Source organism: Anoplopoma fimbria, chromosome 18 (genome assembly GCF_027596085.1).
Source record: "Anoplopoma fimbria isolate UVic2021 breed Golden Eagle Sablefish chromosome 18, Afim_UVic_2022, whole genome shotgun sequence".
Lineage (NCBI taxonomy): Eukaryota > Metazoa > Chordata > Actinopteri > Perciformes > Anoplopomatidae > Anoplopoma > Anoplopoma fimbria.
The window spans coordinates 6,863,324-6,886,025 of NC_072466.1; the positions used below are offsets into that span (position 1 = coordinate 6,863,324).

The window sequence follows — 22,702 nt, forward strand, 5'->3', positions numbered from 1 at the left end:
CTCTCCGTTGAATCGACCACTTCAGGAATGTATTTCACCCAGGGACGATGAAGGAAAATGTATGAATGTGACCACGGCTGGTCCTCTTCCTCGACTGACAGGCCTGTGACCTTCTGTGTTGGACGAACAACAACCAAAAAAAAAAGCACACAAAATGAGCTCAACCCACCACATAAACCTTGTATTTTACGCACCAAATCGTTGGTGATATCTGCGCGGTGGCATGAGGAGACTTACGCAAGGTTGTGAATCTCTCCACCCCCCCTCCACCCCTCTGCTGGTCCCGTTATAGGCTCCGGCCGTGCAGTTCAGCACCTTGGACAGCTAAAGCCACTCGGTTATGTAACACCCGACTGGCAATGAAAGCTATTTTATTATTATTATTATTATTATTATTTCTCACGCAGCAAATATTTAAAAAAAAAAAAAAAAAAAAAATGAGCCAATGGAAAAAAAAAATGCAGTGAAAACGAGGCTCCTGCAGAAAATATTCTTTAGAAATGACGGATTGTAAATCAACACACCATAGGACGCTCAAATATCCCGTTTAGAGAGGGCATCGGGTTGCATTATAATAAAAAAATAAAATAAAAAAGGCTTTCAGAATAAGAGAAGCAGCGTTATTTCCCCCTCTCTCGGTGTTCAGATTGCGGTTAATCGTTCACGTTTCGGCCGCTTCAGACGCTCCGCTCCTCGGATCCACAGAAAATGCGCACCGCTCCCCGCTGGTGTCGCCAACACTGCGCAGCGCAAGATGCTCGGGAAGAAGAAGAGGAACAGACAGAAGGGAATTTCCTTTTCCTTTTTTTTTCCTCCCCCTCTCTCTCTCTCTCTCTCTCTCTCTCTCTCTCTCTGTCTCCGTCGTTTGTTTATTTATCTGGCCTATCTATACGTCCATCTAGACTCTCCTACACCAGGGTTGGATGACACACGTCTCTTAAAGGGGAGTCACTATGTAAGAAGCGTGACTGTGGCTTATTTGCTGCTGCATGTAGGATATGACACTAAAAAACACACACCCTGCAATACAAATACACTGTGCAATACAATAGTTATAATAGTTTCTGTCTGTATATATAATATTTCAGTTACTGTGAATTCTTTACTGTTTTTTATTGCTCATTTGCTTATTTATAATACTTATTTTGATCTTGTTTTTTTTTTACTATGTCTCTTGTTTTGCACTATCCTCTATGCTGCTGTAATCCTGTACATTTCCCCGCTGCAGGACTAATAAAGGATTATCTTATCTTATCTTATCTTATCTTATATTATATTATATTATATTATATTATATTATATTATATTATATTATATTATATGCATCAGGTTTGCGCGCACAATGTGCAAAGTGACAGATGATGAAGGGGAAACATGTTCTTGAATATATAAACTGAACATACATGGCAGCCTACAGATCCGGGGTTTATTTCGGACCACAATTTTCTTGGAAATCATTTTTGGCTAAAAAAAAATGGGTTTAACTAAAATGCACTAAAAACAAAAAGCTTTTTTTATTTCAAATACAGGAAAAATAAATAAATAAATAAATCATATGGTTATTTGGCTTGGTTGTGGTGTTCAGAAGGACCCTGCATCAGAGTAATGGTAGAAATACGTGCATTGAGAAAAGGCACGCCGTACGTGCTTGCGTCACGTCACATGACGTACGCTGAACCGTGCCACGTCATCAGCCTTCCCTCAACCAGGAAGTGTTTCATTCGCTGCACAGCTGAGCAGCTGAACAGGCCATAAAACTAGACAGTAAGTGAATTAACAAACAACTTCATGCTCTTTAACTTATAACTGTGGGTTGTCTCTAACGTTAAGCGGTGAAAGAACCCGTATCTGCTGTGTGTTAATGTGTTTTTAAGTTATTTAATGTCAATTAAAGTAAGCTGCTCATTCAATACATTGGGTTTGACAGACTGCGGCTGTCATTTTCCAGCAAACTTTGCCCTCGTCTTGTCCTTTGACACGTTATGTAAAAGCTTAGTCTGGGCGTTGTTTTCACTCATGTTTCCATGAATCTAATAAAGCTTATAGATTTCTCAGTATATTCTCTATGTGAAACAAAGTTCAAATTCATCCAAAAACCAGCTATATCAAAAAACTTCTTTATGCAGTAACAGTAGTGTTATAAACTGAGGATGAACCTAGAATATGATGATATAAATGATCATTTTGCTGCATAACAAGTACTTTACTTTTGATACTTGCATTTTATTGTTTGATACCTCTGTACTGTAAATGAATAAAAAGCATTTTATTGTTTGAATTTTATCTTTGCATTGCTTTACTGGACCTTATTTCTTTCCCCACTACTGACTGGTCTGTTTCTTATGTCTTTTATATTGTGTCTCAGGGATGGCCCAGTTTCAGGAAGTATCAAAGCAGTCTGGTCTGCGCCCTAAACCTGCAGGGCTAGTTTTGCCGTATGGTACCGCTGGCTTCAGGACCAACGCCAAACTGCTGGACCACATCATGTTCAGGATGGGACTATTGGCCACCATACGCTCCAAAAAGACCAAAGCCACCATTGGAGTCATGGTCACTGCATCACACAACCCTGAGGTGAGAAAAGCAGGCAGAAATATTAATGTCTATTTGGGTCTTGCCATAGATCTATGATTTAGTTTGAATTCTGCGTTGATGTTTTAGATTATTGTTTTGTCATTACTCTGTTTAATTGACCTCATAATGTTGTTATCTTTCATATTTGTATTTGAAAATTGTCAACCTCTCACTTACCCTTGGCTAATTTCATGTGATCTTGCCATTATATACAAACCTATAAACACATCATAATCATAATCCTCCCCTCCAACTTCCTCCTGTCTCTCTCTTTATATCTGTACTTGTGTAGGAGGACAACGGGGTGAAGCTGATTGACCCCATGGGGGAGATGGTTAATCCGACATGGGAGGGCTACGCCACCCAGCTGGCCAACGCGGAGCAGGAAGACTTGCTCGCCGCTCTTAAGGACATTATAGAGAAGGAGGCCATAAACATGAGCCAGGAGGCCAACGTGTTTGTGGGCAAAGACACCAGGTATTTGATATTCATAATTTTTTCTTGTTTGGTTTTCATAGATACACCTAGGACATCCAGGTAACAGTGCAGAAAGCTTGACGAACACATATTTTTATGACTTTTTATGCCTCTTAGTGTTGTCAGGCAGCAATTTTTTTAACTTTAACTTTACAAAAGACTAAACCACACACGTGTCATCTAATTATAGAAGCAGCAGTGTGAGCCTTTCAAAGTCAGTATTGGATGGGGTGTCTTCACTCGGTGGTCACAGCAAAGGTGGGGTTAATTAAACTTGTTTGTACTCATATTAAACTAATTTGTTTACTTACTTAGTTTTATTCATTTCTATGCCTTTATTTTCATCTTGTTCTTTATCTGCCCTCTGACACTCTCATCTGATTCATCAGACTACGGTTTGGTGACCACCCCGCAGCTCCACTACATGGTTTGCTGTCAGAACACTCAGGGTAAATATGGAGAAGCCACCGTGGAGGGATACTATCAGAAACTCTGCAAAGCTTTCATTCAGCTCACAAAGAATGTAAGAAAACAGGTTGTGTCATGTGTTCTTGTGACATCATCTAAGCTCTGTACATTTGGGTGTGTGTGTTGTGTAGTGTTTTGCAATATATCCATTCATGCAGGAGTCAGCTCTTTCTTATTACCTCCATCTTTTTCTCCCTGGTAGGCGTCCAATTGTACAGACGACCAGAAGCACCTCTCTGTGGACGGCGCTAATGGCATTGGGGCCCTAAAGGTGCGTGAGATGGAGAGTCACCTGAAGAAGGAGCTGCACATATCGCTGTTCAACGACGGCAGTACAGGAAAGCTCAACCACCAGTGTGGGGCGGACTTTGTCAAAGTGCAGCAAAAACCTCCAACAGGTGCGACTGTGCTTTCTAGGCTTGTCAGAAGAAGCAGTATAGATTGTGATGCAGATTAAAATGATTTGTCTACAAAAGGAAAATAGTTTTCCATATATATTGTTTCTGTTGCTTATTGTATGTGATATCATAGATGCAATATTTGACCACAAGATGGAGACTGTTTATCACAAATAGCCCAAAAACATTACTTTAAATTCTGGTTTTACACTCACAGTTACACTCTTAATATGACATCTGTGCCAAGTTCTGTGTGCCTGTAAATGCAGCTTTTTGTTAGAGAAGAGCCAAATACACGTATGTGACCAAGAGAAAACTTAAAGAATAGAAAGATAAGTACTGTTTTTAATTCCCTGCTTCCATCTTGCATCTCTCCCTCTCTCCTCTCTCTCTCTCTCTCTCTCTGTAAAGGCATGAAGATAAACTCTGGGGAGCGTTGCTGTTCCTTTGACGGTGACGCTGATCGAATAGTTTACTACTACACTGACTCTGCAGGACAGTTTCACCTGCTGGACGGAGATAAAGTCGCTACTTTGATCAGCACTTATCTTAAAGAGCTGCTCACACAGGTATACTCACAAATACAAACCTGTCAACAATAAATACGCATATGTACACAAACCTTTAGTAAATAGTTTGTTTCTTTTAACACAGGCTGGTCTAGACCTGGAGATAGCAGTGGTGCAAACTGCTTATGCTAATGGGAGCTCAACAAACTATTTGGAAGACACTATGAAGGTGAGAAAACACAAGTGGGTTTCTTTTATTTCTTTGTTTTTCTTTTATGTGAATAAGTTCACACATTTTCTTGTGACCTAGGTGGTCGTGAGGTGTACTAAAACTGGAGTGAAGCACCTTTGTCATGCAGCCCAGGATTTTGATATTGGTGTGTACTTCGAGGCCAACGGTCATGGAACTGTGAGTAGATCAGACACATTTAAACAGATCACATAAATCACAAAGCTAGCACAATAATAAAAAAAACACAATTTTCTCTGTCAATGTTTTATTATATCTGGTGTCATTAATGAATTAGTCGTTTGAATCTCAACATTGGTGTGATGTGTTGAGGCTTGTGTCATGATGTGTTTGTGTTGCGTTCAGGTCTTGTTCAGTAAGGCAGCTGAAGAGAAGATCCAGCAGCTCGCTGAGGACTCCAGCACCGACGACGAGAGGAAGAGAGCAGCTCTCCTGCTGCTGAACACCATCAACGTCATCAACCAGGTGGACACATTTCACTGAACCCTTAAAGCAAACACAGCAGTATTATAAAAGTCACTCACAGTTCTAATGAGCTACTCATCTGATGTGTTTTTATCTTCTGAAGACTGTCGGTGATGCCATTTCTGACATGCTGCTGATCGAAGCCATATTAGCCATCAAGGGTATGACTATCCATCAGTGGGACGCCATCTACAATGACCTGCCAAACAGGCAACTCAAAGTCAAGGTGCTCATTCATTGATGTAATATAATGTACAAAATTTCTCATACCAAATTCTGTGGGGAAATTGTTTTTCTCTGCCCCCTTGGAAGTCCAGCGCTGCTAAAAAACAGACCTTAAATGTCCTTGAATTTTAGGGAAAATGTGTAGTTTTAAATTTGAATGGATATATTATAGATGTGAAAATATTGTACCTAGTTTAATAATTATGCCTCAGTTAGCTCTCTCCATCCTTCACATCTTGAAGAGCTGCTTCTGATAGACCGGCTGTGGCTCAGTGGAGAGCAGGGTTTAATCAGAGGATCGGCGGTTCGATCCCTAGCTCCGGCAGTCCATCGATGTGTCCTTGGGCAAGACACTTAACCCCAAATTGCTCCCGCAGGCTGTTCCTGTGGTGTATGTATGATGAATGTTAGTTAGGGTTCTGATGTGCAGGTGGCATCAGTGTAATGGGTGTGAATGGGTGATTGATTTTAAAGTTACAGCTTTGTTCAATTATTATTATTAATTATATACATAATAGCAGTTTTAAAGTTACAGCTTTGTTGTGATTTCCTGATTTGACAAGTTCATGAGCATGAAATTAGGCCTCCTTTTCTGGTTTTGACCAACGGCAGGTCTTACTCAAACATGACATTCATTACGAGCCCTCAAATTTGACCATCGCAGCGCTTATTATCAATAAAAAAGTACTTAAATTTGATATACCTGTGATGGCAGTAACCCAAGACTTGGTAGGGTGTCAGTTTCTTGCTCAAGAACACTTTCAAAGACTGCAGGAAAGCAGAGTTGTTACTTTAAATCGACCTCTTTTGCTGTTTTGTACATAATCTCTTCTCCCATTGCTGCCACTTCTACATGGATATACTCCACTTCTACATGGATATACTCCACTTCTACATGGATATACTCCACTTCTACATGGATATACTCGACATAAGAAGTCACAGACAGCTGTATCTTTTCCTGATTTTTTTTTTCTGCAGGTGTCGGACCGCAGGGTGATAGACACCACAGACGCAGAGAGACGGGCAGTGAGCCCAGAAGGACTCCAGGAGACCATCGACAGTTTAGTGAAGAAGTATAGAAAGGCCCGCTCCTTTGTGAGACCCTCCGGCACCGAGGACGTGGTGAGAGTTTACGCCGAGGCAGAAACACAGGTGGGACTTTTCTTTTTGTTACTCTTTTGGACATTTTCCTCTCCTTTTGCTTTCGTCTGTGATACATGTAGGTGTTGTGTCTGTGTTTTAGGACAGCGCTGACGACCTTGCACATGAAGTCAGCCTTGCGGTGTATCGTCTCGCCGGGGGAACGGGGGGTGAACCCAAACCACTGCAATAGAAACACTTACGCACAATCACACTACAATAACTAATCAATCTGTGCTTTTTAAATGCAATTCCAGTTGACAACATTGTTTTCTTAAGTTGTAATTTATCAAAATTGCTTATTTTGGGGAAGGTGCCAAATGGTTTTGTACCATTAATTGCACTTGGTCCTTCACTCTAGTTCACTCTATTTTTTTGTATTTATCTGTCATGTAAAGATATGGTACAAACGGGGAGACAATGAAGGGATTTTATGCTACTTTAAGTAATTCTTCTCATGTAATGTTATTGTGTTTTAAACAGGCTGCTATGCCACAGAAATAATCATGATGGGTTTCTATATATATGATGGGTTTCTATATATATTAACAACTACTTTACTTTATGTAAGCCATAATTAAAACATAAATTGTCTTCTTTAACAAATTAAGAAAGTCTTTATGGTTTAAATTAACTTTTGGTTATCATTTGGTACTAAATCTTTTTGACCGGTTACTATATGTGATTATTTGCTTTTTGAAACAGTGAAATCACAAGTTTACTTGAGGGGAGTTGTAGAGATTGTTCTTGTCCGTTGAAAAACCTTTGCTACTTTTGTTTGAATAAATAACAGAAACGAAAAAAGAGATAGTGTCTGTGTAGGTGTCTCTTTTGATTTAAATGAAAACCACAACTATGATTTCTTGCTGTTTATTTTGTTACTTTGAAAGACACATATTTGACACACAGGAGGATTAAATGAGCAGAAAAGCAGAGTTAGGTTTACAGAGAATTAGGAGCAGGCAGAGCAGAGTGACTTGACACAGTTCTCTTCAAATCAATATTGAATTCTGGGTTTTTCTAAGAAACTCTAATAATATAATAACATAGAATGTTTTTTCACAGCATATAGTTAGCAAGTGTAGCTGAGTGAGATCTGGGGTCGATTAGCAATCTATTCTTCATCTGTGTCGTCCGCTGCTCCAGAAATGGTGATGGTGCACTCTTGTGTGTCGCTCTCATAAGTGTCCTCATCTGTCTTAACTGTTCTGGGAAAAAAGGGGTGGAGAATAAAGAAGTTTTACCGTATAAGTTAGAGATTCTGATTGAGAACAAAATACAAATGTTATTATTATTAATATCATTTTAAATGCATAATTTAAAAAATAAAATAATTTATAATAATAATAATTATTATTCATTTAAGTTTTTTCTGCAAAGGGTTGTAGACAAAAAAGGGACAAAATACACAACATGTACAGAATAAATGAGAATAGAAAGAAACAGAAATATTGGCGAAACAAGACAAAACAAAGCATAACAAATGAAAACAAAACTCAAAACAAAAACAAATATTATTGCTATTATAAATATGCAAACCTTTCATTGTTTCTAAAGGAAGGGTACATGCACACACTCACACGGTGTTTGTGTATGAGTGTGTGTATATTTGAAATTGATAGAAAATAAATTAGAAAAGTAGTAGTGATATTAACAAATAATATTGCTAAAAATGAAATGCCAAAGTCAGACAAGAGACATTCTGTTCCACAGTCACCCTCTACCTGATTAGGACAGTCTTCCTCTCAGACGTCTCGGTTGACTGCTCCTCAAAGTAACCGTCTGTCTGGTTGTCTGATGAGGAAACCTCCACTCGGGCAGCAGCCGGAGCTTTCTCAGCCCCGCCGCTGGTCGAGGCCCCGTCTAGCTTCGAAGTGGCTGCAGGGGCTGAGCTGTCAGAGGCCGAGGCAGCGTGCATGCAAACACCGGAGGTGAGACGCAGTCCTCCAGTGAGGGACAGGTTTTTGGCCATACTTTCCAGACGGCTGTCTTCCCCCTCAATCAGCTTCCTGACAAACAAACAGAAAGGAATTAAGTTTGTATAAATGCTTCATACGAAAGTACAAACCACCGGGTGTGACATATATTTTCTACCAAATGTAAAACAGTCAGGGTTACATACTCTGGAAATGGCATGAGGGTGTGTTTTGTTCACCTGTAGGTGGTGATCTCAATTTCCAGAGCCATCTTTACATTCAGCAGTTCCTGGTATTCCCGCATCAGCAGAGCGATCTTCTCCTTGGTCACCTTCAGATCCAGTTTAATTGCCTCTATACGCTCCTGTTGCAATAGAGAGAATACAACAGATTTGTTTTATTTTAAGGATTTAAAGGCCAGAGGATGACTAGAGAAGATCTTTATATTAATTTAAATGATATCTCATATGTATGTGCAAAGGCACATCATGTCACCTGCAAGTTCTCCTCCTCCTTCTTGTACTTTTCCACTGCATCACGAATCTGAGCCTCCAAATACTCATTCTTGGTCTTCAGTGCCTCCAATTCACGTTCCTTGGTGAGAAGCTATATACACATATAAATACACACACTTGTTTAATGCTAATAGGTGGTTGTAGTCAACATAAACAAGAACAGAGCATCATACTCACATCCTTCTTATGACCTGCGATTTCCTCTCTCATACTACGAGTGCTTTGAACGCGTTTGGTCGAGGTGCTGCTCAGGTCCTGAAACTTTGTCTTGTACCAAGTGTCCATTTCCTGGAAAACAACAAACATTTATAGTGTTTGAATAGATTATTACTCTTTTGTATAGCCTTTGTAGTTCATGCTGTCAGTAATGATAACGACGTATCATTACTTCACAGTTCCTTAATTCATTTTTGCACCCTACCTGCAGGTTTTTAGCAGCAATGCTGTCATACTGAGACTGAATCTGTCGGAGAGCAGAGGAGAGGTCCGGGAGGCCAAAGGTCAGGTCCAGCTTGTTGGTTGCTGAAAAGATCTTTTGCACCAGCTCCTCGATTTCCTTTCAGCGGACCACAAACAGCCAGAGTTAGAGGAATAGCGATAGATGCAGCACTAAAACTGTGGCCTGTATTACTGTCTTTGATAAGATTTTAGAAATACAACAGTTATTTGATCTGGATAAGTAATATACAAACATGTATTTATGTGGTTCACGCGACCATTCTGCACCACACGTCAGTCCCAGCTTTCCCCTTTAGCTTCCTATGAGCCCTTCACACCATGCTGATAATTGCCACGTTTGCAGCCTTACTCACTCTATCCATCAACGAGGTCTCTTCTAAGTTTAACCTGTCATTGTAATAATTACCAGCCCATTAAACCATTAATGATAATATGAAAGGCATGCCAGCCACCAGCCACTGACTCAGACACTTAGTATGCAGTGGACGGAGAGACAAGCATGCGTTACCTCCTTTTGAACTCTCTGCAGGAAGGCCAGCTCAATCTCCAGGTTTTCACCCTGTTTCTCCAGCGCAATCCGCGCTGAAGTTGCTTTATCCACGTCCTGGGACATTGAAACACATCCGGTTTGATTGAAAAAAAAAAGCAAATTATGTTCACAAGCCTTGTATATTAATTTAGAGCTTTGAATTTTCTCTACAAGTTTCTTACCGGACGGAGATTCTCAATATCATACTCTGCTTTTTGCCGTGCATCCACAGCCTCATTGTATTTGGCCTTCAGAATGTCCAACTGGCCCAACATTGCCTCCTTGGCTGCCAAAGACATATCCTGCACAAATCAGTTAAACAATGATCAAATATCAACCGTGATCACATCAAACCATGATCTAAATATGTTGCAGTCCGGAGATATGACCTCCCTCACCCTCTGGATTCTCATTCTCTCTGCGTCCCTGTTGAGTTCCTTCAGCTGAGACTCGTACAGCTGCCTGAGGCCTGATGGTCCCATATGGCGGCTCTTCAGACCATCAATCTCAGCCTCCAGCAGCTTGTTTTTTGACTCCAGGTTTCGCACCTACAAGAAGAAATGCAAGAGATGGGGACGAACCTGGTGATTACAAGCTGAATGTAAAAAAAAAAAGTAATTACAGTTTTTTATACATGTATTTCTTTTTAAATTAATTGAATTGAAGAATTGAAGAAAGACTGGGCTGAAGATCTAAAGGGTTCAGGGTGGAAAAGCCAGGAAGAAGTCAGATTGCAAAGTTCAGAAGTCAAGAAATGAATATGATTATTTCCGTGGCATTTAAGGAGTGAAACATGAGCACATGTGCAATAGTGTGTCTGTTTGCGGTTGGTCCTCTGACCTTTTCAATATACGCTGCCAGGCGGTCGTTGAGGGCTACCATCTCCTGCCTCTCAGTGGTGCGGGTCGTCATAAAGGCCTGGTTATCTGCTGCGGCCGCATCCAGGTCCAGTTTTGGCCCTAGCCCCATGGACATGCCAAAGCACAGCGCTCCCATACTCGCACTGCTGGAGACGGGACCAGAAAAGAGTTTTCAGTTGATAAATTTGATTGTTTCGATTTTATGGATGTTTTTTTTCTTCTTTCATTTTGACACATCTGCACACATTCAATGTTTATCATGAATGCACACTGTAATAACTATCAGATTGAATTTCTCATTAAAGTTGCTTAAGAAGCATGAACACTTAAGAAGATAAATTAAGTGATTTAGATTAATACTAGTAATACATTTTAGCGCACAAATAAAAATCAAATGCAAGTGAATGTAAGGCAACATTATGACTTATTAGTTATCAGTGATGGTGAAGTAACCAGGTACATTTACTCAAATATTGCACTTTAAGTACATTTTTACATTTTACTTTATACTTCCACTCCACTGCATTTCAGAGGGAATTATTCTTCTTTTTACTCCACAACATTTATTTGATACATTTAGTGACCAGTTACTTTGCAGATTAAGAGTATAGTAATACAAAGTATAAGCAAAAATACATTATGATGTATTTTTGATAAAGAGAAGACTATATTGATACTTTGGTGAAATTCTAAAGCAATTTAGTAATAAATAAGCCCATCTTTACCAGCGGCTACAGTAAAGTATTGTAAACATGAATGCATCGATACTCATTATTCAAAATTATAATATACAGTACCAGTCAAAAGTTTGGACACACCTTCTCATTCAATAGTTTTTCTTTATTTTTATTTTTTTTCTACATTGTAGATTAATATTGAAGACATCCAAACTATGAAGGAACACATATGGAATTATGTGGTAAACAAACAAATGCTCAACAAACCAGAATATGTTTTATATTTTACATTCTTCAAAGTAGTTGAATGAGAAGGTGTGTCCAAACTTTTGACTTCATTGACGTCATATGTGTTCCTTCATAGTTTGGATGTCTTCAATATTAATCTACAATGTAGAAAAAAATAAAAAATAAAGAAAAAACATTGAATGAGAAGGTGTGTCCAAACTTTTAACTGGTACTGTACATTATTCTTAACCCGTTTTACTTTACTTTTAGCACATTTAATTTTAATCTAATTACTTTTTTTGTATTTTTACTTAATAAAAAAGATGATATTTCCCTAAAGGTGACTCACCTGGTCATGCGAGACTTGTTGGAGACGGCTCTGCGCCCCATCGTCCCACTCCGGGTGAAGCTTGCAGACCGGTGTCGGCTCTCCCTCCGGGTGGGAGACGGACTGCACACCCGGAGCTTGCAGGCAGGAGGAGCCGCAGGGATCCCCTCGAAGTGCCGGCGGTATGAAGACATCCTCTCTGGACTGCGGCTCATGTCCTTCAGCTGGGGACTAGACACTGGTCACTCACACCTTTTAGCCTGTGGTGGGGTCTTTATAGGCTCACTTTACCAGCCCTTCCCTGAACAATACACAGGAATGTGGAGCCTTCCCAACCCAAGAATGAATGTCCCTACAAACATTTATCAAGGTTGCGTCAATTAATTTATTACAGGGGCTTGAAATAATCCTCATTTTATAAGACATTATCTGTTGACTAACATGCATAGGAATGTGTGTGCCCACATATACTGCACATATTAAAGTAATCAAATTATGCTGATTCAATGAGAATTCATCTATATAATCTTGTTGTAGAATTATTATTTTTTTTGACGTTTTAAAGGCGGAACTTAAATTCCGGAACCTTCCATCCAGTTCTCTGTGCTACTCCGGCGCGCTTTTGACGTCACTCCGGTGTCTGCTAAGCATAACAACATTGGCTGCGCTACACGCTTCTTTGTAGGCAACTTATATCAATAAAACAAGTGTCGTTTTCTACCTCAACAGCTACGAAATGGCGGGAAACTTCTGGCAAAGTTCTCATTAGTAAGTTTTTATATAAATTTGACATTTTACCTGTTTATTTTGCAAATCCCCGTCTGTGTTGTGAGGCCTAGTGGTAGATGTGCCTGTTCGGTCTCAGCGTACTATTTAGACTGTGTGCTATGATGTGCATGCTTTGCTGCAGCAGTATGGGAGGCTAACAGACAGGTTTATTGGTTGATGACAGTTTGTGTTCATTGTTTTAAGTCTGCAGTGGGTTCTGGACAAGCAGGACCTGATGAAGGAGCGCCAGAAGGACCTGAAGTTTCTCTCAGAAGAGGAGTACTGGAAGCTGCAGATCTTCTTTGCCAATGGTATTTGTTAAGTTTGTGTCACGGCATCTCATAGTCTTGAGTTTTTACAATTTACAATACCTGATGAATCCTTAGATTACATGACATATCACAGCATCATATCTATGTTACTTACAGTCCAACTGAAATGTTTTAAATTGTGTTTTCTACTTTCTAAACATGACTATTACTACTATGAATTCTGTAATTCTCAACCCTTTCCCCCCCTTTAACTACATAATGTAGTCTTAGATACACTGTGCAATTATAGTTATAATAGTTTTTCTGTCTGTACATATAATATTTAAGTTATTGTGGATTCTTTACTGTTTTTATTGCTTATTTATAATACTTGTTTTTATTTTATTTTATCTTGTTTTTATTTTACGATGTCTCTTGTTTGCACTATCCTCTTTGCTGCTGTAATCCTGTAAATGTCCCCGCTGTGGGACTAATAAAGGATTATCTTATTTTATCTTATCTTAACTTATCTTATCATACTTGAAGTTATTTAATGTGTAATTCTGTCTCTTTCAGTGATCCAGGCTTTGGGGGAACACCTGAAGCTCCGGCAGCAGGTCATTGCTACGGCAACTGTTTACTTCAAACGCTTCTACGCCAGGTATTATTATATCATGTGATATAAGAATACATGTCATATGGGACTGTGGTTAGAGTAATTTGGTTGCACAAAGGCGTTCTGCAATTTACAACATTTAGCAAACTTAACTGACATTCTTATCAGCGTAGGTGAATAAGTGTCTATTTGACCATCATATCCACATTGCTAATGCTATTTATTTATTTATTTGAAACCATATCACCCACCTCTAGTTAAGTTTCTGACTTAACACACTATTATGATTATGTCCAAGATATATCCCATTATTATTTTAAACTAGGGAGGCATTAATGTTGTGATATTGTCAATATAACATAGGCTCAGTTAAACTTGGAGTTAATGCCCACCTTTCCCTTATCCTTTAATGTATAATGCTTATTTTAGCTCTGATCAGTGCAGTATAATTGTCATTGTCACGTAATCTCCACTGCGTTCTTTTTGCTTAAACTGCACTTGCCCAAAGCTAATAACTCTTTATCTCCTTTTGTTTGCAGGTATTCCCTGAAAAGTATAGATCCAGTGCTCATGGCTCCTACCTGTGTTTTCTTGGCTTCTAAAGTTGAGGTATGGAAAATTCTGTGGCGCAATTGAGACCAGAATTTTGTCGTAGTTTCTCTTGTATATGTGCTCTGTTTATCTGTTCTTCGCTCAAACTTTAATGTCCATTTAGGAATTTGGAGTTGTGTCCAATACCAGGCTAATCTCTGCAGCAACATCTGTGTGTAAGTCGCTCTTTTTCGTCACATATTTCCTAAACTTGAAAATGGTACAAATCGCCCAAATTGTGTTTCTTCTGCAGTGGAGATGGTATAATCATGTTTATTTTCTCCAACAGTGAAAACAAGATTTTCCTATGCCTTTCCAAAGGAGTTCCCTTACAGAATGAATCATGTAAGTAAAGTATTTGTGTAACAATCGATTTTAGGCATTTAGGTGCTGTTATCCAGAGCAACCTTCACTAAATGCAACAAAAAAAGCTTTAGAAATAACATTTGTTAAACAGTAAATGCAGCAACGTAATGTGGACAAAAAAAGTCTTAACCCCGTCAGCAATGTAATTACACAAGGACTAAGACATGTGACTAATTGGTGTCCAAATGTTTAAGGAATGCACATGACACTAACCAAGTTTAAACAAGGATTAGACTTGATAGGAGGGCTTGAGGTTGAGGGCAAAGCAGAGTTGAAACCGATGTGTTTGAGCTTTATAGTGAAAGAGATGGACTGTTATTCAAACAAACCATATAGTTCACCACGGAGATAACCGTATGCTAGTGGATCAGCTCTGCTATGAATCAACTACCTGATTGTTTTTCTGCTTCCTCTGCAAAGTTATTTATGCACCGCCTTGCTACATTACAGTATACCGAGAGCCTCCTACACTGTATAACACAGTGTTGCCATGTCGGTGTCCATCAATGCGTGAGATTCCACAACTAATGTTCGCAAACCTACGATAAAAATCTTGTTGCTGTGGGAGTTGGCTTCGACCACGGCTACCCGCATGCATGCAATTGTTCTGGGCAGCATTTCTCACTATGGTCTCAAGTGGTGTCCACCGTCAGTGTTTTATACATCCAGCATCTCCATCGAGTTGCCAGGAGGTCATTGGGGCTGTTCAGACATGCTGCCTGTCTGAAAGCTGTGTAAACTATTATTTATAGTGAGTCACCGCAGAGCGATAAAAGAAGGGAGTGATTCACATAGCAGAGAATGAGATAGCGGGGTGCTGCAAATCCTACATATAATTATTCATGTCCAACCTGCAGACATGGTAAAGTTATTGTGGCATGGGGACAAACGGGGCAATATAGCAATGTAATGTAATGTAATGTAACACACGCCTCGCATTGTAGAGGGTAATTAAAAAGTTTGTGTCCAACATTTGTGATGTAAAAAGTACATATGTAAAAAAAAATATTTAAAACAAAATGTAGATTTTTCTAGTTATGCAGTAAGTATTTGATTTGAGTATGATTCAGTGAGGGAGTGTAAGCATTGAAATTCCACTTCATAACAGACTGTTATACATGCACTGCTTACAGTGAACGAAACACAAAAAACTACCCAAAGAAATGCTCTACTTGAAGCATTATTTTCGGCCTGTCAAGGATGCATCTATACTGGTGAAATAGATATATACACTGTAATAAAATATAAAAAATAAAAGATAGCATCTGTCTTTCAGTGTTTTAATGCAATAAATAAGGTTCACTTTGCAAATTTGGATCTGTAACCTCACCGGTATGGGAAGAGCAAGAGATACTGAATGAAGTTCAGATAAAGATACTTGGCAGGTGTCCTTAAACACACCGTGGTTCGTTTTCTAGATTCATAACCTCATGTCTGGAGTGTCTTTTTCTGCCTCCGTCTGTTAAAGTAAAGGGTTAACTAATATTGGGTTGGATGAGTTGGAGTGTACATTTAAACAAATCTGTGACCACTCCTCCACAGTCAACGTTTTCCTCAAGATCAACTTCCCATATTCTCTTGGTAGAAGGAGTATTGTCTGGAAAAGCCTCTGTCAAACCTTAATAACATTTAGACAATAAATAAGTTGAGTCTTTGATTGTTTTAAGGTTTTCTCTATTACAGAGGGTTTTGCAAAGATTGAAGGTATTGAGAGCCGGATACCTTTTTGTTTGTTTTCTTTTTAATTTGTTGAATGAAAGAAGAGTTGTCATACTAGCTAAGAATTCCCTTTTCTGCCGACTGTTTGGAAATGGTGTCGCTAAATATAGAAGGCAATGCTGGGGGCTTCCATAAAGAAGAAAAAGGCTTGAATAGAAGCCGAAGGCTGCATTCCACTGTCGGCAGATAGAGACAAGCTCTGAAGCAGATAGGCCTAATATGAGACAGTATCACATAATCATAAATTAATAGGTTTATACCTGCCATATACAATACATTTTTGTTAGACCCTATGAAGAAAGTATCAATCTAGTAGTTTTTGTATTGTAACTGGTCTGCTATGTTGAATACAATTTTTAAATTTGTGTCTTTTACAGATATTAGAATGTGAGTTCTACCTTCTGGAGTTGATGGTGAGTTTTCGGGAGCTTTGTGTCATTGCCACTGTACTGTAGGCTGTATATTTGATTGATTAGATGCTTGTTCGGATTACTTATTGTTTTCTTTTTTTCAGGACTGCTGCCTGATAGTGTACCACCCCTACAGACCACTCTTGCAGTATGTGCAGGATATGGGACAGGAAGACATGCTGCTGCCCCTGGCCTGGTACGATACTGTCTGTGTAGAGTTATCCGTCTCTTTTGACGTCCTTGAATACCAGATTTAGCTGTTGTTGGTAGACTTACCCAGTGTCTGTGCTGTTATCTCTCTGAACCAGGCGAATAGTGAATGACACATACAGGACGGATCTGTGTCTGCTCTACCCGCCCTTCATGATTGCCTTGGGTAAGATTTGTCCCCATGCGTTTTTCTCATTGCAGCCATTTAATGTAGTTACTGACTTAAAATAATAATAATAATAAGCTCCTTTTCCCTCTCACAGCCTGTCTGCATGTTGCCTGTGTGGTACAGCAGAAAGATGCCAGGCAGTGGTTTGCAGAGCTTTCTGTTGACATGGACAAAGTAAGAATGTCGCAAAAAAAAAATCCCTTTTTAAATGTTTTGGTTTTGTAGAATCTCAACTAATTAAATGTTGAGTCACATCCACATGCATCTTTGATAAATCAATACATTTCTCTCACATTGTCACATACTTCTGGTGAAGAGAAATTAACACCAAGAATCCCTTTTTAAGAAAAAAAGTTGCATTGTGCAACCTTTCACTTTTAAAGCAGCGCAGTGCCAGGTTAGTTAGCTCCTAGTGCCCAGGATGATCATCTTCATGGGCAGCATCCAGTGTGAGGCTGTGCTTACTGCTATCCCAAAATTCACCTCAGCTTTTGATTTGCAGATGATGAATGCAGGCAGTCTGTGTTTTAGAAAACTAGGTGATTTCATCTCTGTTTTGTAATTGGGTTTGCCCATTTAGATTGACTGTTCCTGTAGCCACAGTCTGGTTTCCTGCTGTGTGTTTTATGGTCGGTGTGTTTGTCATAAGGATTACAAACACACGTAATTGCGTAGGCCTTTAAAAGCCAACAAAAATAAATAAAATGGCCTATTAAATTGGGATTTAGGCATTTAACACACACACACACACACACACACACACACACACACACACACACACACACACACACACACACACACACACACACACACAGTCAGACTGACAATATACTGTATAATGTACTCCATCCACATCAAGTATTTTAACATCAGAAAAGTTGAATAATGATTGAAATTGAAGAACATCTAACTGTGACTGACAGATTCAATGTTGAGCTAGATCAAAGCCAGGTTAACCAGCATTCATTGTTCATTTGAAAGGGCTTATAGGCACAACAGTGACTGTTTTATTAACATACTTGTACAATAAATACTGGGAGAGAACCCATTTTACTTTTGGACTACTTTGTATCGAGCAGCTGTGCATCCACATAAGTTAACTTCAGTTTTTTGTTTTTCCGTCAAGATCCTGGAGATCATCCGTGTCATTCTGAAGCTCTACGACCAGTGGAAGAACTTTGACGACAGAAAGGAGATCGCTGCCGTGCTAAACAAGATGCCCAAGCCCAAACCTCCTCCGAACAGGTAAACCTGACCCTGCTCGGTGTGTAACCCTGCCATCATAAATGTTAAAAAAAAAATAAAGGAACACCTCACCAAATAAATTGGATAAAAAAAAATAACATGACAAAAAAAAGTTGAATAACTAAACTAAACTGAGATAATAAGAGACATAGTAAAATAAGCACATATCCAAAGCATGAGGCAAGATAAGCTGACCTTTGATTGCAAGAAGTTTCTTGCTGCGAGCTACACAAGCGGCAATCATTTAGCTTGCTTTTTAAGAGGCCTTTGACGGAGTTGTTAATGTGTTTATGACTTCCTGTTGTGCCTGAAGCCGTCCCTTCTCCCTTTAGAAATAATCTTTTGACTTACCAACACAGCACTGGTGCTTTGTTTTAAAGTCTCTCTGGAGCTTTAATGGTTTTAGCACCTAAATTGACAGAATTTCACCACACTTATTGCACTGTGCTCAGCATCACTGCATGCTGTATGAATCCAAATTCAATGTATTCAGAGTCACTTTACATCACCACACGCTGTGTAACATTTATTAGTGCAGGGTTGTCTTGTCTCTCACATCAATATTCTTTATTTGTCACTGCATGCAAGGAAACCTTAGCTAGCAGCAGCAGAACACGTTTGTTTTTACCTGCTGATGTGTCATTATTGGCTAGGTAATATTCAAATGTAACATTATGCATTTTAACTTGACGTTTTGTTTTATTTATGTGAATTGTTGAGCACATTTAGAAGTACACAATTGATAGCTTTATAAATTAGGAAGTCATTTAATTTCTAATAGACTCTAACCATTTGGCAGTACCTCCGCTGAGGCCCACCAGTGAACACAAAGCTGCATTTACTTGGTGTCATAGTATCCTACAACTATATTGCATTTTGCTAAAACACACACACGCACACACACACACACACACACACACACACACACACACACACACACACACACGCACACACCAAGGCCTTCTGTATCTAAATGAGCTGTATGTAATTATTTCTTCCGTCTGTCCACAGTGAGAGTGACCAGAGCTCCAACGGGAACCAAAGCAACTCCTACAGCCAGTCCTAGCGTGGCGTCTATATTTCTGTGGGAATCCATAATGCTGATGTAGAGAAGGGGGAATCCTTTAAATGTCACACAGCGCGACCTTTTGTGATGTAAGCTGCCCCCTCATCTTTGACCAAACCCCCCCCCAACAAACTCTGAAAGACCACGTCTTTGCTCTTCCCTTCTCTGATCATCATGGGTTAATGGATTGAGCGAGTAGCCTCTGAAATATCTCCATGAGGTTCTGTACTCTGCTCCGGACTTGAAATAAACTTAAAAACTGAGGAACATTTAAAGGTAAGCGGGAGGGGAGCTGTGAATGTGGCAGAAAATGGTAGAGCAGATGTGATGGTTCAGAAGAAACCTGCTTTAATTGTGATGATCCTGACATCCTTGAACAGCCCAGAGGAGCGAGTCCTTTCATGTGGAGCTCCGTGGGATCACAAGTACTGTGTGTGTGTGTGTGTGTGCGTGTGTGTGTGCGTGTGTGTGTGTGTGTGTGTGTGTACAATGTGAACAATGTGAGTGGCCAGTCTGGGTGGGTTTTCATTCCTCAGGGACTTTAGTAGTCTTCTCTGTAAAATGGTTGGATCCTGTGCAGATCTGATTGGATATCACCCTGTGCAACTGTGATGTGATTGGATACCCCGGCCCTGTCAGGTCTCTGCTGGTTGATCATGAACCATGGCAGGAAAGAAATCCCAAGAGAGGGTCCCTGTTATGGTAGAAATGAATTCTTTGAACACAATGTTTTGCTGTTTTGAATCATGACAACTACGACTCTTCCATCCCCTCCCTCCTCCCTTTTGTAAATAGCCTTATAATTCTGTTCATTTTATCTTTCATGTTTTGGCTTAATTAAGGAAACTTAAATGGAAATCATGAGCTAGTTTAGCTTTTTTGCTAGAGCATCAATTAAAAGGGCGTCTTTTTTGTTTCACCATCATGCTTCTGTTTGTCTGCAGGAAAGCTTATTCTTCAATTTATTCCAAGTATAATTTAAACTATTAAGCTTTAGTTGTAGAATAAGTTGCCTAAAGGTTTTTGTGTAATTTTTTTTTTTATTTCTTTATTTGTCAAGAAAGGTCTTCTTTTTTTTTTTTTTTTTGTGGCCAAAACGCAAATTACAATCGTTCTAGATTTGTTGCAAACTTTTGGTTGTACATTTTTATTTTAAATCTACCGGTTTGCCATCTATTCAATCGCTTTATTGTGTCAATATATCTGTGCATATACCTGTAGATGTCTCTTTATTTTTGTGATGTAATACATTGGGAGCTGTGTGTGGCTGTACTCGAAACAAGGTGCTTGAAAGCCTTACAAAAATGAAAGCTGCTGGTTACAGAGAACACCCTTCGTTAAAGCACACTGTCCCTTTCAGGCAAGCTAGAAAAAGGCATTTTAGGGTTGAATGTCGTTGCATTGCTTGGATGCATCTTCACATTTTTATTCCTTTTATGGTTTCCTGAACGTGTCTTATTGTCGATATTGGAAAAACAACAGAAAAGGTACAAAAACATGGTGTTAAATGCCACTATCCCTTCACTTTCACACTCTGAGTTAAAGAGACAAGTGAGTCAGAAGCCACTGAGGCGAGTTGGATGCAGCCTTGTTCTGCTTTGCCGTCTGACATTTTTTCTCCCCTTCCATCTGTTACATGACTGTGCACATTAATGGGCTTGAAAATTCAAAGGGCTTCACCCCCGTCTAAATAATCCTAAAAACACATTTTCCAAAATTGTTTTAACTACTTGAACATTTCTGTTTATCATTTTTGATGATCATTTATGGTAATAAATATGTATGATGTGCATAACAAAGTGGTTCACTGATGTTATTCAAGCTGGTCTTATGGGAATCTTCCAGCATGTTACAAAAGTCATCTTCAGTCCCATTACCTAACTTCAATGTCACTTCAACACAAGGACCCCTAGTGGCAGAAACAGAGAATACGTAACATAATAATTAATATCAGTTATGACATTTTAGAAAAGTATATTTTTCATAACTGAGAGGTTGGAGTTAAAGTAGTCATAGTTCACACAATAAATGACCCATTTCCCCTTGTTTTTGGTTCAGAGAATGTGAGTTAATTCACTGGATGGCATCAGAGGATGTGTTTACATGTAGTGTCCTCCAGGAGATGGTACTATGAGAACAGTCAGTACCCGTGACGTCACTTTAGGTGCATGAAGCCAGCAGAGATTAACGTCACCGCAAGCTGCAGCATGTTCCCTTCAAAATAAAACCAATCTTTTTTTTTTTTTTTTTTTTTTTTTTTTTTTACTTCAGTGGAGAAAAAAGTAAAGAAGCAAAACCAGCAGAATTATCAGATTGAATAAGGAGTAAAAATGTAGAGATCAACTGGTAGGCCTTATTCATGTTACAGTAGCATAGATTTTTAACACAGTGAATTGGGGAGAATGCTGTGTGGGTAGAGACATTTCAAGCCAAACAATATATGCAGCATCTGTGCCACATCAAAGGATAACATTGACTTTTTTTTTTAACCTAAAACAGCCAATTTCTTTATTATAAAGTTGTTTTATTCGTTACTTTTTACTCTCAAAAGTATTTTCCTGCTTGTTTTGATACATAGTTATTGTCATCATAGTAGTAGCAGTGGATCTATAGGCCTACACTATGTATTACTTTGTATCGGTGTTATTGCCATCATTTTTTTGTATCAATCAAACTCTAGGTTTGGTGTTTGTCAAATTAGCACAACCCATCAAAAGTAAACCAAGGACTTTTGTGGCTACTGTGTTGTCATGAGTCCAGGATCAGTTTGACTGGTAAGTAATGCCCATTTCTAGTGTGTGAAGGAGAGGTACCACAGGTCCTTCCTTCCTGCTGCTGTCAGGTTGCACAACCAGCTCTGCTCCCAGTAGACAACATGACACTAATACACTGACACTAATACACTGTTCAATACAATAGTTATAATAGTTTCTGTCTGTATATATAATATTTCAGTTACTGTAAATTTTTTACTGTTTTTTTATTGCTCATTTGCTTATTTATAATACTTACTTATTTTTGATCTTGTTTTTCTTTAAAATAATAGATATAGATAATAGATAAGCCTTTATTAGTCCCGCAGTGGGGAAATGTACAGGATTACAGCAGCATAGAGGATAGTGCAAAACAAGAGACATAGTAAAAAAGAAAAACAAGATCAAAAATAAGTATTATAAATAAGCAAATGAGCAGTAAAAAACAGTAAAGAACAATAGAGAATCCTTTACTATGTCTCTTGTTTGCACTATCCTCTTTGCTGCTGTAAATTTC

The 22,702-nt window shown here is 39.0% G+C and overlaps 3 protein-coding genes across 3 annotated transcripts; 2 read left to right on the top strand and 1 right to left on the bottom strand.

Moving 5' to 3' along the window:
* Positions 1 to 1,700: 1,700 nt before the first annotated feature.
* Positions 1,701 to 7,302, top strand: pgm3 (phosphoglucomutase 3). The gene is made up of 13 exons (XM_054618419.1): positions 1,701 to 1,764; positions 2,366 to 2,574; positions 2,867 to 3,051; positions 3,242 to 3,309; positions 3,441 to 3,574; positions 3,722 to 3,917; positions 4,329 to 4,486; positions 4,572 to 4,655; positions 4,737 to 4,835; positions 5,022 to 5,141; positions 5,245 to 5,367; positions 6,348 to 6,521; positions 6,613 to 7,302. The coding sequence occupies exons 2-13, from the start codon at positions 2,368 to 2,370 to the stop codon at positions 6,700 to 6,702; spliced, it is 1,638 nt and encodes a 545-aa protein (XP_054474394.1). The 5' UTR covers positions 1,701 to 1,764; positions 2,366 to 2,367; the 3' UTR covers positions 6,703 to 7,302.
* Positions 7,303 to 7,425: 123 nt separating this feature from the next.
* Positions 7,426 to 12,871, bottom strand: ngs (notochord granular surface). The gene is made up of 12 exons (XM_054618420.1): positions 12,820 to 12,871; positions 12,043 to 12,252; positions 10,769 to 10,934; positions 10,327 to 10,476; positions 10,111 to 10,230; positions 9,908 to 10,003; positions 9,362 to 9,496; positions 9,118 to 9,228; positions 8,921 to 9,031; positions 8,665 to 8,789; positions 8,234 to 8,518; positions 7,426 to 7,717 (listed from the first exon to the last, which is right to left on the bottom strand). The coding sequence occupies exons 2-12, from the start codon at positions 12,234 to 12,236 to the stop codon at positions 7,624 to 7,626; spliced, it is 1,587 nt and encodes a 528-aa protein (XP_054474395.1). The 5' UTR covers positions 12,237 to 12,252; positions 12,820 to 12,871; the 3' UTR covers positions 7,426 to 7,623.
* ccnc (cyclin C) lies at positions 12,661 to 21,217 on the top strand. Its single transcript, XM_054618421.1, has 12 exons — positions 12,661 to 12,789; positions 12,994 to 13,100; positions 13,617 to 13,701; positions 14,196 to 14,265; positions 14,372 to 14,423; positions 14,537 to 14,592; positions 16,710 to 16,745; positions 16,847 to 16,938; positions 17,051 to 17,118; positions 17,216 to 17,295; positions 18,248 to 18,366; positions 19,378 to 21,217. The coding sequence occupies exons 1-12, from the start codon at positions 12,758 to 12,760 to the stop codon at positions 19,430 to 19,432; spliced, it is 852 nt and encodes a 283-aa protein (XP_054474396.1). The 5' UTR covers positions 12,661 to 12,757; the 3' UTR covers positions 19,433 to 21,217.
* Positions 21,218 to 22,702: the final 1,485 nt, after the last annotated feature.